The 19,902-nt window shown below is 39.0% G+C and overlaps 1 protein-coding gene across 2 annotated transcripts in view; it reads left to right on the top strand.

Moving 5' to 3' along the window:
* Positions 1-19,902, top strand: part of ca16b (carbonic anhydrase XVI b) — a 93,547-nt gene that overhangs the window by 36,184 nt on the left and 37,461 nt on the right. For both annotated transcript variants that reach the window (XM_070902303.1, XM_070902304.1), the window contains exons 3-4: positions 13,461-13,640; positions 19,531-19,679. In XM_070902303.1, coding sequence (XP_070758404.1) covers positions 13,461-13,640; positions 19,531-19,679 — 329 coding nt within the window. The remainder of the gene's footprint in view (positions 1-13,460; positions 13,641-19,530; positions 19,680-19,902) is intronic.

The following is a 19,902-nucleotide window of genomic DNA, read 5'->3' as shown; positions in this document are numbered from 1 at the left end:
CGACAGACCTCAGTCTTTATTAGTTTTTATGTAAGAAAACGAGCTGAGAAAATCTGAAATGGGAAACTACTTAAATCAGGGGTGAGATGTATGAGCTGTCTGTTCACTGTAACTCCTTGTTGATCAAATTTTGGTAGATCAATTTTGCAAACGGTGCAAGCAGCTACAGTAAACTGGTTAGGTTTACTGGTTGGTATCGGAGCCGGACTCAAGCTAACGGTGGTGTGTATCATAGAGAACACATAAAGTCAATAGCTAGGAGATGAAAAGAAAAGACAGGTATTTGCCACAAAAATGTGTGGATATTCAATTATTCAGTTGAGAAAAAAACTCACTCTCATGTAAAGCCAGGCGTGCAGAACATGCTTTTTTTAATTTAGAACTTTTACCTGGTGTTAAATTTGTTTCGAGTGAGCAGAGATATCACATAGCAGTGTTTGTAGCTTCACAAACCATATGAGGTTAAAAGTATAGTTAACTAAATAAACATGTTTCCACTGGGCTGTTAACTCTCACACATTGAGCGATGAGCCTCTAATCACTCAAGTCACACCTGTTTTTTCTTTACTTTGAAAACTTGATATCAGAGGTAAGCTAATTATTTTGTGGACATAAGTGCAGAAAGATACTACAGTCTACAGCTGTTTGAGCTGACAGAGCGAGCCGTCCACCTGCTGCTTCTTCTCCAATCACCTGTCTTGCCTGTCTGAGAACAGCAGCTGTGCTGTGAGGTAGAACAGACAAACAGGGACACACAGGGAGTGATGGCCCACAAACTGCGCCCATCTCGTCTTTCTCCACCAGGCTACATAAGTTAGTTGTGTAACACCCATCGTAATCAAGAACAGAGGTGTGCAGCTCAAAATGAGTCTAACAGGGCTTGCGGGTATTGACTTATTCTGGCTGTGTGTTGGCCTGTTTCTTACATACTGAGGGGTCAAGTCAGGTTTGGGCTTCAAATATAAATTTCAATTTTGCAATGATTGTTACAATGTATACTGATGATTTTTTCATTGTCTTACTTCACCTTCATCATCAGATCTTTGTGCAGTATGTTTGAAGTTATGTTAACAAGGTTTTGCTGAATCTTTGCACGTTAATGAGAATAAATGTAATATTGTTAGATTTCGGTCAAATTTACTGTACGCGGACCATCCCTTTCGATCCCTTCAGAAGTGAAGGTTCTGAAACATTTGTAGGCATGTTGGCCCCTTGCCATATTGAAGGGGAAACTGTTAAAGTTTTTGAATTGTAGGGGAAGCTCTTCCTCATGGGACAGAATGTATTTCTGTCCCTCTCTTTCTTTACACAAGGTCCTGGAGATTATTTTTACAGACTAGAGGATGTTGTACTTATGCAGCGGCCAACACCCAAGAACAGGAAGCCACAGTTTCTATGAAACTCCACGAGATGGAAGCAGATAGCGCCAAGGGAAAACAATATTTTGGCTGGAGCTCATTCTGGTGGCCAATTAGACCCCAGCCGCTGTATGATTTACCACTTCCTCTACCTGCTTTTATGTGTTTGGGGCTGCTGTGTGGAACACAAAGACCTCTGATTAAAGATTGAGCTCAGGCTCTGAGACAGCCGTGGCGCCATTCTTATCAGATGCCTACTTCTCAGAACTCAGCATGACCACCTGAAATCAATGGTTGTATGGTCTGCCACACTGACATACTCAGAGACAGTGAACATGACTTTATTTGAAATATTGTCAATTCATTATGATACCAATGATTCTGGTGCTACTTTTACTTTTGAATGCACAGTTTGCCTAAAGGTTTTATGTAGGCGCCTAATCAACTACTCAGTATTTGATCTCTTTGCAATGCTTGATGCATAAATGTGTTTAAAATACCAGTGAGTTGTTGCTGATATGTAAAGGCCAGTCAACACATTAAATTCTAATTCAGATCTTGAATAATCAACTTGGAAAAAGTCAGTAGCTAAATGTTAAGTGCCCTTTGTCTTTTAAAGCATTTACTGAGACACATTGTATATGTGGAGAGGTGGATGGATTGTTTGTCTTTTCCTCCACCCTCTCCTGTAGACATGGACTGGAAGTGAAGCCCGGATCTTGAATGGCTGGGTGGAGTGAGGGATATGAGGTCACACTGTTAATTGCATAATGAAACATGTCTGGGTGAAGATAACGCCTCAAAGAAACAGTTATGTAAGCTAAAATCGCAACTGACTTAAATTTGAATTACAATTACAGTGCAGTCAGAAAGTATTAGGACAGTGATATGTTTTTCTCTGTTTTGGCTGTGTTTCAAACCCAGGACATTGTGTTTGAAACAGTTACTTTCAGCTTTTAAGTGCTGACTTTTCCGCTTGAAGGGTATTTGAAGGTGTCCACGTTGGGTGAACAGTGTAGGACCTTTTGTGTTAATAATCCACCAATTTAAGGACAGTGTAGTGGAACAATAGTCCTAAATGAGCAGGCCCACAACCAGTTTTTTATGGGCAAACAGTGGAGTGCTCTTGACTGGCCAAGTAATTTGACCTCAGTCCAAATGAGCATGCATTTTACTTGCTGATGACCAGACTGAAGGCAAAAAGCCACTGAAACAAGTAAGAAGTGAAGATGGCTGAGGTACAAGTCTGGCAGAGGATCAACAGGGAGGATACCAAGTGTCTGCTGATGTCTGTGGGTTGTAGATTTCAGGCATTGATTGAATGCAGAAGGATTTGCAACCAAATGTTAAATTGTGCCTTATTTAGGTTTTATTTTTTTTATATGTCCGATCACTTTCTGTCCCCTTATATTCAGGGGATTCTGTTCAAAAACGCCTATCATTCTTTTTTTTTGCAGGTTGTTTTTTAGTCTATTGGGCTGGAGTACAGAATGTGTTTACTAAGTAAATGTAACTTTTTGCCACTTTCCTTGGACGAAGCTCTCCCTTTTGAGCTTCTTCTCAGTTACTGGATCTATGCTAATGCTAATAAAGACGATGCGTGGTTGAATTATGAAGAGTGTTGCGGAGTGGTGTTCTGTACAAGAAGTGGGATTTATTTTCTGTGCCAGCATTCTCCATTTTTCTACAGTTGTCTACCATAGTTGAAGGCCCTTTACAGACATGCTTTCATTTGGGAAACTCCTGTTATTTTCACTTCCCTCAAAGGAACCAAATAAAATCTACATTAACTTCTTTTTTCATTGTTTAACTTGAGTCACACACCTTTTCACTGCAAACTGGTAACCGAAAAGCTGCTCACTTCACGGTAAAAAAAGACATCCTAGTGTCTGGTGGTGGTTGTGTGCCTGCTGGTGCCTGTCGATTCGTGTCAGTTCGTCTAACATATCACAGGAAGATAATGGTACTCTACAAGAAAGCAGAATACTAAGTACCTATCCAGCTGGGTTGTATCCAGACTTTACTTTTTGTCATCTTTTGTTCTCTTGTTGTAATGATCATGTTGTTATGAAGACTACATCATTTAAAAGGATTTGACATTAAAACTCCACAAACAGATTGGGTCGACTTGTGAACAGGCTACCACTGAGCCTCTTCCCACCATAACTCTGTGTTACAGCCTCATCACATTCTAGGTTGTGATTATTAACTTCCCCTGAGAGAAGACATTTAACCTCCACTTCTGTCTTTAGAACATTTGGCTTCAGTCCTGCTAATTGGTCATTAGATTGCTGTGAAAAGAAAAGATTTTTTCTTGACACTGGTTTGCTTTATGAGCTCTGTTGAGGTGACCACTCTGTCTGATCCTTTTTGGTTGTGTCGCGGGAGCCTGTTCAAATTTCCGAAAAGCAGACCGTTTGGTAGAGAGCAAAGCTTTTGAGAAAAGTTCAGGTAAATCCGAAGCACTATGTGTATAAAGTAGTGGCAGAAAGCGTGGTTGTGCTTGAAGATTGTTGCTGTACAAGAAGTTAATTTGGCCTACAACCTCCATGGCAGGCAGGCAGCAGCACAGTGCAGCTTTCAGTTGAGTATGCTAGAGGCAAAGAAGTGGCTTGAGCCATAGTTGTGGGAGATGATAGATGAATGCTGATCGTCCAGACTAATAAAGCAGATTAATATCTAAGTGAAGTAGCACTTCAGACCACCCCAGGAAGCAGTGTGAGGCCCGGAAATGTGGCTCATAATTTAAACTGAAAGGACAGAATCAGTTAACAAAACTTGTGTCTTATCATATCAGTCATCACCAAAATCCAAAGGAACTGTTATATAACAACCAATATGAACTTATGTAACATGGGTCAGCAAGTGACCCCGCAGCATCAGCGAAAGGGAGTGCAACTTCAAAATGACCCTTGTGGAGTTTCATATTGATGGTTGAGATATAAAAGGATTATTGATGATCCATTGGATCTGATGATTCATTGGATCTTGTCTGCCTTTTTCTGTCACTTTGGCTTTGGCATTGCACATGGGGTGAAAGTAGTTATCTTATCTGAACCCTCCGCCTGCTATCTCCCAGAACAGCTATTCCTTTAATCACCTGTCACAGTTGGTGTCTGTGGTAACTCAAAGGAAGTTGATACTGTAGTGGTTCTGGATAGGATGATGGAAAGTTATAATTATGGGGCTAGTCATATTTATCAAATGTTATAGTGTTGCAAAAGGTCTACAAAGGAGAGAGATTGAAGAGTTTGACAGATAAAAGGATCTGTAAAGAAATAGCATGTAAATAAATTGATGTGCCCTATAATATTGTTTTTTTCCCCTTTTTTTTTTCTCAATTAAAATCTTGAATGAATTCTTCAGTTGTCAGTAAAGCTGTACAACATGATCATTTTCAGCAAAAAAGTGGGGAAAGTGTATGTAGTGATATTACCTTTTACATGTTTTGTGCATAAAAACAACTGTAATAGTTCAATTTGATATCTGGTACCATTTTTAGTCATTAACCAACATGCATGCAGATTCTGCTACTTGATGAATAATGTGTGGTCCAGATGTGGGAGCAGCTAATGCTCTTCTGTCCCACAGCTTTTTTACATTCCCCCCTGACTGATTCAAAGATTTATGAGCTATAGGGAAAGAATTACTCCTTGGGCATACAGTAGGAACACATTTTGATTCCTTTATAATGTACTGTAATGCCTCAGGTTGTTCTGTTATAATACTACTATTATTGTATTCTTGCTTGTCAAAAGTAGTGAATTTAAATACGCACAAATAACAAATTTCCTTAAATTACAACTGTAAATGTACCTTGAAAAACAACCAAAACTAAACTCATCCTATCGTCTTTTCATACTACTACTTATTTCTTGCCAGACTTGTTATTTCTAATCCCTGTCCCTTTTGCTCCTGATCCCAATTAATTATTTGCAACTAATGATTATTTTCATAATCTATTAATCTGTTGATTATTGTCTTGATTAATCGTTTGGTGTGTAAAACTTCAGCAAACTGTGAAAATGGCCCAATAAAATCCTGTAGCACAAGACGACACAAACAAATGTCTTGTTTTCCAAAACCCAAAATACCCCAAAAAGTCCAAAACCCAAAAATATTTAATTTGCTAGAATGTAAGACCAGGAAGGAGATTGTCACTTTTGAAACCATGAAATGTTTTGCCTGAAAATATACTTAAACAATGAATTTTAAAAGAGTTGCTGATTAATTTTCTTTTGATTTGACAAACTGATTAATTGACTAGTTGTTGCAGCTCTACTTCCCTCACTGACTATTGCAAAGCTTCCACCTAAAGAACCATGGCAGTTCTTACAATAGACAACGCTTTCAAGTGATAACGATGAGGCGTTTGCATTGAACCTGTTTCAGCCACAGGCCCACTGATCTGGTTCCAACATGTACAAGCTGACCTACGTTGCCTGTGTCTGTGCAGATTTTTTGAAATGTTCATATTGTGACTATGATTAAAGGCCGTGGCGTATGAAATGCAACATGTGTGCAACCAAATATGAATTCTGACTTCGTTTGAGTTTATTTTAAGTTGCCCAATTACTTTCTTACTACCTTTTCATTTTTACTTCTTTCTTCTTTTCACACTTTAGCTGGGTGAATACAACAGTTATGAATGGTTTGCTATGTTCTAAAAAAAATCCCTCCTTACATCACGACATCATACACATCAATAATGTCTGGATTAAATCATTAATTGACAGTGTTTTACAAACACAGCCCAGTCCTACTCTTTGACATCCTTTTGCATTGCACATGTGAGTTTTGTGCTCAATTATTGATTGCATTATTTGCTGTTGCACCATTTTATTATTGTAATGGGACTCATTAGTATTTTGATTATAGACCACCCTTGAGGACTGGTGATACATGCTTTCATGCATAGGCCACACTATATTAAATTATTATAACTACACATTCAGTGAAAATGATACCTTGTTGCTAATTATCCTTTGGGGGAAGTGAAATTAATTGTTTTAATAACATTTAATTGCACGCTATCTTCAGGATACATGGCTGTCCTACTTGTTAGGGCTGAATTTTCTACTCCCATTCTCTGCTGACAAAATGTTATTTCATTTTTATGAACTTCCTCAGACTTAATTCTCAGCAATAAAATAAAAAATAAAGTGAAGAAATACAAAGAAGATTATCTTTGGTGTGCTTACGTGCCTCTGCCTCTTTGTTCATGACAGAACTGTCAAGGTCAAACAAATACACCTTTTAATTTGGTGAAGTGTAACTGAAGACTCACTCAGGCGTCACCCTATGTCTCCTGCAGTGACCCCAGATGCCTTTTTTTCATTCTTGCAAACTGCACTGATATATTGAGTACCTGTTCCTTTAGATCTCCTCTGAGAAATGGATGGTAGACAATGTTGAGAAAAAGCTTTCAAAGCGCTGAAGCAGGCTTGGCAATTATTTTCTCATTTTTATAATTCCTGGGTAAAAAATTATTCACTGTTCTTCATCGCACATTTCCTCACTTGTCTTTGAAGCCCACTGACGCCCACTGAGGGCATTATGGTTTTTACCTTCATGGTTCACTGATAATTGAGTCGTCTTATGCAGACTGGCCAGTAATAGAAGATCTGACAAGAAACTCCTTTTAAAAGTATAGTTCCCTATGAATACAAATTAGGAGATGGAAGGCTAATTGTTTCAATTGATGGTTGACTTTCATAAACACCCTGTCATTTACCTGAAAGTTTCCACTGTCTGTCTCAGCGAGACATCAGTGGGTGTTGAAACTTGCAACGTAAAGGACCCTGTCCTTGGTTGAACTGTTGTTTAGTCACATTTCACTCTGGTATAACATTTTGTAGTTTTGGCAGCATGACCTCATTTAGACTCTGGAACAGTCAGTCACCAAAATTGGCTGCCCCAATTTTGCCAGGATGATTCTCCTCACTTTGATTGTAGTTGAATGCAGTCTCTTATTGTAGTACATCTTCAAATGAAACCCAGAATCCCATATGGCATTGAAAATAAAAGTGTTAGACTGAGCCCCACTCTAGGTATTAGTGAATCCAAGACATGATGAAACTATGAGCTAGTGACTTAATTTTTAAACCATATCCATCCCTGGTTGCTTGTTATACCAGGTGCAGTTGGGAGTCTGTATCTTTATTGTTAAATGCTCGCAATTGGCATCTTTCAGTAGACTAGTAGAGTTTGCTCTCTTCTTCTCACAGTTGATGCAGCTCTGCACTGATATCTCTCCCTTTCCTGCGTCACATCCCAGCCATTAGGTCACAGAGCTGCCAGGAAGCATGTAAAGAGATCTGTAGGACACAGAGACAGTGGAACTAAGTGATGCCGGAGGAAGGGACGAAGTCTGTCTGTTTTGTGCAAAAAAAAAGCTCTGGTATTGCAGTTTGCAGTAAATAGGACTGAAATATGCTCGTGTTGTGACAAAGTAGTGCCATGGAATTGCCTCAGAGCTCATTCTGAATGTAGAAGCCAGTAAAGGCTCCATACAATGTGCCAAAACCACATTAAATTAGTCTCTATTTTAATGCTATTACTGCTGTGACTAGTTGTAAGAATGTGTATCTGCACAATCCTTATGAGTTTCTTACTTATCTGAGAAAAAAGGCATGGCAATCTCTGACTGTCAGTTGGCTTGTCGGTTCACCACTTGGGTCCAGACTGAAATGTCTCAACAACTATATATTGGATAGATTGCCATGACATTTGGTTCAGACATCCATGGGTCCCCCTCAGGATGACTTGTAATCGCATTGGTGAGCGTGTTGGTTAGCATTTAGCTCAAAGCACCACCTAAAGATGCCTTCATCAACTTTAGTTTTAGTGAAGTTAAAACATGCACAATGGTTTTCATGGCAAGTCCATTCAAATCTGTTGTTGAATAGAGTCAACATGCTTATACATGACATTTTACTGCACTGTTATATATTTGTCCTCTTGGAGGGTAAATTTACAGACAGTTTGGGTAATAATTTTACCGGTTGCTTTTGTTTTCTCTTCCAAATCATTTTTGTGATGTTGCAGCGTTCTAAGTGTTACTGGCTGATGGGGGGAAAAAAAGATCATTAGCCGGTCATCAGTTGACTGATTACAGACTTGGTTGACCATTCTGACCTGTGCTCACATTGTACAAGCCCTGAGCTCATCAGTTGTCTAACCTGGACATTTGATACTCCCCAGTGCTGCAATGCCTGTGTCTCCACCATCTGGAGTGTCATCAGCATATTGAAACTGACAGCGGGAATGTTGTTCAAAATGTTATCCGATGCTCCTGCAATCACTGAAGGGATTCTGCAGCATACACAAGGCTTAGGTCTCACTTCCCACTGCTCCATCTAGACAACTGTTGTGACCCTTCTCAGTGCCGCTGACACTGTGCCGTACTGTATATCTGCTGGCCATGTATTGTTGTCAGTGCTAGATTTTTCCAAGTGCTAGAGTGCCAATTCTGGGAGGTCTGCCAGGCGGCATAAAGCATGGATGCTTTCTCTCGGAGGGACAAAACGGAAATGACAAGGCAATCGCCGCTCTGTCAGCATTGCCATGGTAGCACAGGCGCGGCTGTTTATCCCAAGGTTAATGGGATGACGCCTGGAACTGAAAGTGCCAGATTGAGAGAAACATGTGCCTGTTTTACTTAAAACAAGTAGATGGCAGAGAGAGTTGTCACATCACACAGAAGTGAGCCCAGAGCAGGTCGGATTAACAAACAGTATGGACATCATAAACATCACTCATCTTACTTCTAGCATAGATCATAAATCACTAAATGTAGGCATTATTGAATTTCTCAAAATCTTGATGTAGATGTGATGTTTTGTCATTAAACCCGTGCTGCCATTGATCAAAACACACAAAGGGTGCAGAATGGTACTGAAACTGATAAAAGCAGTCTATGAGAATGATGAATCGTGTAAAAGCAGGGGGTAAATGTTTTCTTATGGACATTTTAGCATCAAACCTGCTGGAATCCATCGTGGTGAAGATATGTCCATATGTTTTGTACTGATATGTTTTAACTAGTATGGCTGTATGGATGCTGTGCTGCTGCCACATTGGCTTAATTGCTTTGAAATGACCTGACACCTACAATAATAATAATGATAATAATAATATTCATATTAATATGTACAGTAAACATTTACTGTTTGACAGATTAGCCACTTTTCACTCATTTCTTGCAATGAATTGTCTCTTCAGACAGCTGAGTATAGCCGATGAATCAGTCTATACTGTGTATTTAGGCTCTTCTGTCCACAAGAGTCATTTTTCCATGAGTGTTGGGGCCTGGTGTACAAATTCACATCTGATTCCCATCATGAAGCAAGTTCCATTTATTTCAAAGTAACTTTGTCTTTTCAGGGATTAGGAAAAAAATGGCACATATAACAGAAAAGGTATATATAACATAATCCACCATAGGAACACAACAAGCTCAACGACTCAAAATGAAGTAATCACACTTCACCTTCACAGTCTCAACAGATAAAGAACACAACAAGCTTCACAAAGGTGGGATTTGTAGCCGGGATATTATATTGGGCTGTATTATTACACCTTAGTGTTGCTAACCTGTGTGTGTGTGTGTGTGTGTGTGTGTGTGTGTGTGTGTGTCTTTTTTGAGAGTATAGATGCGAGAGAGATCATTGGCTCAGCTTATTATCTTTCGGCCAAGACAGATGTTACATTTTTTTCCCCACCTTCGACATTTGTGACAAACAATCAGCTGTGATTTGTTATTTTATAATTGAGCATATGTTTTATTTTATGCTAATACTCTATGCTAACATACCACACAATACACAATATACCATACAATCACAGCTGCTCACATATGTCTACTATTACAATGCTACGGCTGGGCTGGCATGGCTGAGTTTCCCCTGCAACAATGGTTACAGATGAGTTCTGCTGAATATTGTTATATTCCTGGAAGGTGAGCTGTAACGTCAGTGTGACTCACCCATCTTTGTCCAACACAAGTATATAAAACTATCAGTATACTGCTGAATTACCTGGTAGAACCTATAAAGATTTTAATTAGAATACGTGAGTTGTGCAGCCTTGTGTGTGTGTGTGTGTGTGGGCCGTTCTCTCAGAACCAAATGCTGAAGGTATTTGCACATGTGGTGTGCAATGTTTTAGATAAATCAATCTACAGCATTTTAAAACGCATACTTGTTTTTATTTTTTTCACCTCAGCCTTGCAGAGTGGCAAGGCTGCAGTGGGAAAGGCTTAACCACTAGGATTATAGTCATTCTGATGGATGGCAATGAGACACATTAATCGACTGCTGTGCAACCCTCACTTATCTGATTTTTAGCGCTGCTCCTCCCTTTCTGTTCTTGAAAGGCAGAATTATCTCTCCAGCAGTAAATGGGATGTAATGTGTGTTTTAATGGAAAATTAGCAAAAGATTACACTTTTCTCAAGTTACACTTTGAATGAAAGTGTTTGTTTGATGATATTTATTTATATCTTAGCTCTACGCTTGCATATGCCAATCAACCATACATCCAGGCCTGTTTCTTTTCTGACTTCCTTTCATGTTCTGAGTCAGTCTAATCTGTCTCCACACAGCTGACCCATGGAATTTCTTGTTGTTGTGAGATATGTCAGTCACGTTTTGTGAGGCCCTATATATCTCAGTAACATCGGAAAAGGTTTTTGTAGCTTGCCACAATTCACTTGAGGAGAAAGAAGAAAAGCCAGAAATGAGGGCTGAAATTGCCCACTGGAGAACCAGAATAGTTCTCAGTGTTTTTATTGTTGGTAGCCCACATAGCACACTTTGTTGGTTAGGGGAATGGTAAATGTTCAAAGCAACTGGAGGCATTGTACTTCAGACAGCTCTGCCAAAGAGAATATATATTTTTTCTGCAAACACAAATGGGATGGGAGTAAGTCATAACCAATTGTAGAACCGCCTCAAGTGTGTACTACTTTATCAACAATATTTCCCCAAACTGTATAAATATACAGCTAACCCTACACAGTTTCAGTCTGAGCTCCAGTGTTTATCCTAGAAACATTCAGAGACATAGACTGAAAATTAATACAACTGTGTGTGTGTATACAAGTGAACAAATGTAGCTCGTCTCACAAGTGCCATCAGGTTGGTTAACACATATAAAGCCCAGCGATACTTGATTTTTGAAATTGATATTTCAGAGTTTAAAAAATCCAATGACGATGTATTGGCCAGTAGTAATGTTTTTTTTTTCAAAATAAACACCTAACACCTTAAGAATTTTGACCAAGATACATACTAATAAAGTCAGTGCTCTCTGGTGGACAAACCATGTTATGGTGACAGTATCGGCTGATTTGTTGGTCTCGCTTTATGGCTCCAGACTTAAGCTGGACATTAATTTCACTGCAAATCCTTTGACTAATAAATTAGTGCCAGAAATAATGGACAGATATCCATATTCGGGTTATTCAGGTCAGTTATGGCATAAAAATGATCAACAAAAGCAACACAGGTCAATTTTGTTTGCGACTTTAAGCTAAATGGTAAATAATTGTGAGTTAGTATTTAATGTTTCACATTAAACAGAAACAGAGCAACATGGGAATCCCACTGCAGTCCCCTTTCTGACCCCCTGGTATTTTTTTTCTACACAAAGGCTTAACAGAAAATGTTGTACACACACAACTTTTTATTTGAATATGATAAATAATCGCTCCATTTTATATAAATCCCTGCTGTGTATTTATGATTGGTAAGCAGCTTTCTCTCGCCTCATAGTAATAGTATTGCATTTATAATGGGCTCTGTTCCAGGGCATGAAGTATTGGAGTTGTACTGGTAAGGACACATTGGTAAGTCTAAAGCCATGACTGACAAATAATAATTAATCCTGCTTGCTAATGCAATCATTAGTTAGAAATGCAGCTCAAATCCATTCCAACATTTACGTGCCATCCAGACCACACCAGCCCATAATCTTGCAGGTGGTGTTCAGAAGACAATTGAACTAAATTGAAGTCACTGGACAAATCTGTCACATTTGCAGGGGCTTAGCAGTGTTTTGTGCACTCTTTTCCTAACCTTGTGACATATTCATTGGAGAGATGAATGAAATGATTCCTGTTTATGTGTCTGCACACCCCACAGTGCACGTTTATGGTTGTTCTCTTGGTGGACGTGGTAAAACATTAGATATTTCAAATTAATCCTGAATCACGTTGTCTTTACGAGGGGACTCGAGCATAGTGTATTTGGCTGCAAGGTGTTTATACATAGCAAGACATAAAGCCACCCTTGATCCAGGGTGTTTTGGTAAAGAGGAGTTCTCATATCTTTTTCATGAGCCAGTAGCAAAGTTGCCCCATATCTGTAGGGAATGGGATCATGAATATTGTGTTAACCCAGAAAAGTTCAAATCCATGCATGCTTCCTTGTTCCCCTGATCCCTCAGCTTTTGTTGTTGCATTGGCCCATTGTACCCGAGAAGAGATCAAGGGGACCCCTGTCGGTTGTGGATTATTTCTTTGTGGAAGCGCCACTGTAGGGGATAGAGGATTAAAAGAGCAGACAGTGGAGTGGGATTCTACAGGAAGTTCGTTTGCAGCACACACTCCCCGTGATTGTTAAAGTGGAGTATTTTCTAATGAATAGCTTATTTGGTGTAATGTGTGTTTGTTTGTTTTTTTGTTTTTAAACATATCAGAGACATGGACCCACATTAACTCTGTACCCGCTCTAGGCTCAGTTTCCGTAGGTGTAGCTCTGTAGAAATATGCCTCATTTGGATATTTATATCATATATGGACAATTAACACTGGAATTGCCTGTAGCCAGATGATGAATTTTCATTGTGTTTACATGTTTTTTTCCCAGCTGTCGGGGGTGTTTAGAGGGCACTGCCGCTGAATGAATATGAAAGAATCATTGTCCTCTTTCTCTCAATTTCCGTTAAGGGCATATTGAAACCTGGCTGCTGCTGTAGCAATAATATTTTTGCAGTGTTTCTAATTTTGTATGAGTTATATCCAGAATCCGAAGACAAAGGGGGATTTCTGGGGACTAGTTTACATTTTTCATAAGCTGTTTGTATCTTCTATTTCTGCAGGAAGCCATGGACCTCGAGGCTGGGCAGCCTCATACCCAGAATGTGCTGCGAACAACCAATCACCTGTGGACATTGCAGATGAACAAGCTCTGGTTTCTGAGGAGTACCAGGAGCTGGTGCTTGACAAGTTCAACGCCGAGTCCTCCAACCAGACCACCATGAAAAACACTGGAAAGACAGGTCTGCATCACAGCATTTGTCACGGACTAGTTTAGTCCCTAAATCACTTTAAACACACTAACATAATGATACCAATATCATTATACAAAATTCAAATTTCAATGTACTGTAATGATTGTGTGGAATTGGGCAGTATGCTGTTGGATAACTATATGTCAGTTTCTCTGATTTAGCCTTAACTCATCCCTTTTTATACATTTTACTTCTGGTTGTATTAGACCGTTGCAGGCAGTGTTGCACATTATTCAGCAGGAAAGTCTTATTATATGGCAATATTGGATTTACAGGATTTTTGCATCCCTGTCATGAAGTACCTAGTATTTAATTCACTGGATTAGCCAAAACAAGACTTTCTTTGTAGTCATTTTATCTATAAACGGCTTTAAAATTGAATTTACCATTTCACAATATATACTCACAATGTGATATAATATTATATATATGATAAAAGATCCATATCACCCACTCCTAGTGTTGAATTTATAAAGATATTAAAGTGGGACTCTTAAAATCAAACTAAATGTATATGTAGTCCTTTCCACATGGAGATTTTAAACAAACCCACTTGACAGATTCCAGCGGCAACCAATACACATAACACACATAACAATCGCACATAATAGTAGCAGTCTGTCATGATTCTTGTAAATCTATCAGTGGTTACAGTAATTCCTCTATTATTGCCCTCCTTTATCTCTCACCATCCTCTTTGTATCAGCCTGCATGCCGTGTTTACAGAAACATTTTAGAGCTTACTTGATTAACTGCTACTTCAAACCATTGCCACATTTTCTTTTTCAATCAACTAATCCGCGGACCATTGGTGTGAAAACCCTGACCTTAATTGATCTCCTCTGCTTTTGGCACCGTTTCTCCCGGAGAGTAGTTTCATATTTTGCGTTTGATCATAATGAGAGTTGTTAGCCTCCATGACAACCAAGGCCACTGGGACAGCCGAGCAATGCTGCGGGCTGCTTATTTACAAAGATGGAAATAACACGGCTGGTTGTAATTTTGGGCACAAACAGTACAGAGGGAATTTTAGATTGCTAAGCACTGTGAAAATTAGGAAAATGGAACAATATTACCACAAAATTATTATGCAAACGGTATTTAGAAGAGACCAACTTAATATTTAGCAAATTCACGTCAATTCACACAACATTGTGAAATTGATTTGATATTGGTTTGCGGTTTTTTGTTTGTTTATTAAATTATAGCTTTCTATCACTTCCCACTACCCTTTTGGAATTACCATGACATGACATGTAGACTTTATTTCTCATTGAAACATAACATTTTTGATTGAATACTAAATGAAATATTACATTACCAAGATGAAATGTACTTCAGAATAGAACAAGTTTAAATAACATTTAAAGATAATAATCTGGACAATTCAGTGATGGATGGCTCAATCATATTACAGGTTGTAGTTCTCTGGTGCATTAATTGGCTAGCTGATGCCTCCAAAGCCTAAAAGCTGAGATAAAGTAAACTTTCCTCAGTCTCTATATTCAGGGTTGCATTTGATCGGCTTTATCACTGTGGATGAATTTGTTCATGGACTACAGTGTTAGTTATTGATCCCAACAGGAATTTGTCCATCTTGTTCTTTAAAAAACGTTTTTTAAAGTTTTGAATATGATACTTTGTTCTCCAAATAAATGTTTGGCCTTCAGAGTTGTCTTTTGTTTTCCACATCACGACTTGTTGCATCCTTGATATTTTGTTTTCCAAGCCCACAATCTTTTTTCACGCACCCTCCTTGACAATCTTTTGTATTTGCGCTCCACTAAAGTCGTTAAAGATGACGTCAAACATGACTGAATGTATCCACGGTCATTGTTGTCATTGTGCGGTTGTCACAATGCTGTGGACCTCAGGAACCGAGCAGAGGTCTGTTAGTGACACTTCCCTTATCTGATACAGCACTGCTGTCAACTATGATCATGCTTTTAAGCATTTTGTATTGTGAAAATTCATCCACGCAGCATCTCCTCTCATCGTAGCTGAAATGTTTCACACATTGTATACCTCCTTGCCTGTTCATATATAGTATATTGTCATGAGACTAGGGCTGCTTTTTTTCTGGGTTCCTCAGTCATTCGGTTCCATGGACCGCTACAAAACAGTGATGTGGAGGGATGCTTCTAGTCTCAAATGTTTAGTCTCAAACGTAAAACCTTCAGTCAGAAGTGCACCAGAGTATGACTATTTTACATGTATATGTCAGTAATATTTGCCCAGTGCCAGTAAACATTGCTCATACCAATGCAATATAGCTGGCTTTGTCAACATTTTTGAGGCGGACGTGTTTATTTACACATCCAGCAGACACAAAGCAACATTAGCATTCATTTGGAGTTGTGTTTCTGGCCACCTGGTCAATGTAATTCCAATATTCACTCTCTTTAAGCTCTGTTTTGGTCTCAGACAACTCTTGAGGGAAATATCTGTCTCTTTAGCTACTAAATGCTCCACTATATTCACCAGCTAGTCCCTGTCTGCTGTTTGGTGCTGAGCAGGTCGTGTACGGCAGGTTTTTAGAGCTTTTTTTTGCTGAAAACAGCTGCCTGCTGCAGCCGAAAATGTCGGTATGAGAGTGAACCAGAACAGTAAAGTTGCGAGCCGGACAGCTAATCAATGAGCTCAAACTCACTATGAAGCTCCGTAAAGCCGAGGGGAGCTTTAGTTGGTAATTCTCTGTAGGTTCATCAACACCAATGACCCCTTCACATTGTTTTCACTTTGTCTTTTGTCATACGTTGTAAAAATATCGATTACAGCTACTTTAAAGTACAATCTACTTGACATTATTATTGAAAACACAAGATTTTGACACATTGGCTTCCATTGCTAAGCATTTTCCTTCATTATCGTTGTATTCATTGGCTTGCATTGCTCTCTCCCACAGTGCCTCTTTTTTATGCTGCCACTAGGGAGCGCTGAAGTCAAAATGTTCAAATCCTGCACAAAGGGGCTTCAACATCCTTCATACTATTTAAAAGTCAATGTTGTAATTAAGAACTGATGGAAAGATCTTAAAAGTTCATTGAGATTGATTTCACAACGTTCCCTTGTGCCTTGATCCGCTTTGAGATCGAGCTGATTAGCCGCAAATTCGAGCAGCGTTCCTCAACAAAACATTTCTCAGTAAAATTTCAAACAACTCTCAACCAAATTCATGAGGAATCGGAAGGCCCGAGAGACATTTGCATTGATCAAGGATTTACTTTCACACATACTCCCCTCCTTTCACTGGCTGTGATTCAAGGTCTTTTTGGCTTAGCTTCTAATTCCTGCTCTACTGTTGGAGGGTTCAAACACACCCAGGGCCGCATTTCTAATGAAACTCCCAGGGCCAGCCAGCATCCCCTTTCCTTGACTTTCCTTATGTTGAAGACAGGATTACACTACTTCAACAGCAGCAGTATCAGGGATTTGTTACCATCCCAGTAAATATGTACGTGTTTTCAAATGAGTTGCACAATTATGATCATGTTCTGGGAAGTTCTTTCCCATGCAGACTGATTTTCACTTTGACCTGATGCTTTCAGTCTTGGAAATCTCCTGCATCTAAGGCCTTTTCCTTCACACTGTGGGCCATCAGCTTAAGCAGCACTGGCACGTTAATACTGCTGGCAGAGTCTTTCTTGCCTCACGTCAGGGGCTCAGCTCATCCCTCATCACATGAGGTTCTCCTCTCTTCAGATTTCCTTGTCTCTTCCCTCAATTTTCTCTGGATCTCATACTCGACTAGTAATCGTCACATCGTTATCTGTTTCCCTTACCTTGATTTCATCCGTCCTCTCTTCACAGCTTGTTCATCATGTCATCTGTGTTTACTGACAGCCTGTGTTTGCTTGTACACATGCTCATCCTCTTGGTTTTTCTTTGTGATATGATTAAAAGTGGGCTGTCCTTATCCAGAGAGGCTGACTAAATCCCCCTGTAACAGGGGGGGATCAGCCGACAGAGCCCTGGCTCTAATCTGGCTAATGATGTCAAATGTAGACATGGTAAAGGGTTGTAGATACATTCACATGTAACCTCAGCCAGGACAGCAGAAGGATGATAATCTGCCTTGTCATGATGGTGTTTCAGATGCCATGGAGAACTAGCACAGCTTAAACTCACCCTTACATTCACAAATTGTTGGCTTCCATAAAAAGACAGACAGGCTGAACTTTTAAGGTGAATCCAAATTGATGTTGTCATGCAAAAACCTCATAACAGCAGCAATGTCTGTGTTTTGACTTCAGGAGGAAGATTACACGGTCCACTAGAAATTGTGAACATTTTATGACCTTTAAAAAAAAAAAGTCACAGCAGGATTTTAAAAGTGCATGGCGATCAAGCTACTAACAATGATATTTTTTCTCCGCTAAAATTACACTTTTTGGAGACACTGGACTTTTTTTGGTAGATAGCAGCTACATGCAAAGCTGTGGTGTCATCCCCTCTGTGATATAAGCGGACACCAATATCTAGCAAAAGTTGTCATATTTGAGGTTATTTAGGTTAATTGGTGGCTTATGTCTGCAATTTACTGGAACAATTTCTCACACAGTGGTTCACTTCCTGAATCTCAGGCTTCTGATAGGCAGCAGAATAATGGATAGAAAAATCTTGATTGAATACCCCTGGGAACCTAACTACATCTTACTTGAGTAACAAAATAGAAATGGGTTTCACAGTTTGATTTAGTTTAAATTTGAGACCAAAACTGTGACTATCGATATTCAGAGGATGTACTCAGAAATAAAATCAACTAATTTCCACAGCAATGATAGAGACGTCAGGCTATGTAAGCGAGTGCTTGCCAGAAGACACATCTAATCTTAAAATCTATTAACATGGATATCAATGGCCTGAAAATACTTGAGAACGTACATTGATATTTACACGTACACAAAATTACTAATTGTAACAAAATCACTGATACTTTAAATATGAATAAAACAAAGTATATTTGCACATAAACTCTTGCAAAGTCATAGTTTTAAAGTCATTTTCTTGCTTATTTGCTGATGAAACTCATGGGACATTACCGCATAAAAGACACCTGCATTTCAAGATCTTCTGGGACAAAATGTCCGTGAACGAACTTTCAGCTATGCAGGAACTGGTAATCTTGCGTGAGAGAAAATGTTAAAAATGTTTACTATTCTACAGCTGAAGAATGATGATTTTACACCTTCTTAGCCCTTTAAATAGCCTCTAATGAAAGGATAAAAGCACATTGAGCAGTCGTAATCTTTTTTGCTATATAATAAGTTCAGAATAAAACCAAGTGTAAGCAACGTAATTAACATGCAGTTTCATCGACAAAAGTTGACGTAGAAAAGCAAAAGTTTGTGCAGTTCACATATGCATTAAACATTACAACAAATCAGAGCTACTCAATCATCTTCGCCAAGTTTTGATCGCCCCATTGGTGTTCCTTAAGAGTCTATCCAAGTTTTTAGTTCATACTGACAATGTCACAGGGAGAGATGACTGGTAAATTAATTAATCAGTGTCTGAAGCAGGTATAAATTGCATTGTGTCATTTTTATTATAGAAAACAGTCCGATTATGTTTGATATTTTGAGATAACTAAATCATCTCAGGATCAGAAGCTTGTAGAATAAATATGAACACCACAGAATTTAAATATGTTATTTTGAGACCATGAGACAATAGAGTTGAGTCATTACAAAAAAGAAAACCGATGATAATTTAGATGATTAGAATTAAGTTGTGATCTTGAGATAATCGGCCTAAAATATAAAGATGCGATGCCGCTCTGAGCTTCTGTAGAATCAGTTCATTGACTACTGATCTCCTTTTTGCTGCCTTTACATGAGCGTACTTAACTTACTTTTTCCCCCCTCTTTGTCTCCAGTTGCTGTTCTCCTTAAGGATGACTACTTTGTAAGAGGTGCTGGACTGCCGGGGCGTTTTAAGGCTGAGAAGATGGAGTTTCACTGGGGCCACAGTAATGGATCAGCAGGCTCAGAGCACAGCATAAATGGCAGAAGATTCCCTGTAGAGGTAAAGCGTCTTGTCACTACAATACACTTTGACAAATGCACAATATGGGGCCTTGAGGTTCAACGCTGAATGTTGGAGCCTGGCATGTTATTGTAGTGCTCAGATATATGAGAGAAAACTCCCGTTTGTGAAATCAAATCTTGGTAAACAAACCGATATTTAGTTATTGGAAATAATGTAGCATTTAATTAGTGCCATGAGTACCAAAGTGAAAGTTAAGATG

This window comes from Enoplosus armatus, chromosome 3 (genome assembly GCF_043641665.1).
Source record: "Enoplosus armatus isolate fEnoArm2 chromosome 3, fEnoArm2.hap1, whole genome shotgun sequence".
Lineage (NCBI taxonomy): Eukaryota > Metazoa > Chordata > Actinopteri > Centrarchiformes > Enoplosidae > Enoplosus > Enoplosus armatus.
The sequence above is the reverse complement of the archived record's forward strand: the minus strand, read 5'-3'. Positions and strand labels throughout refer to the sequence as shown.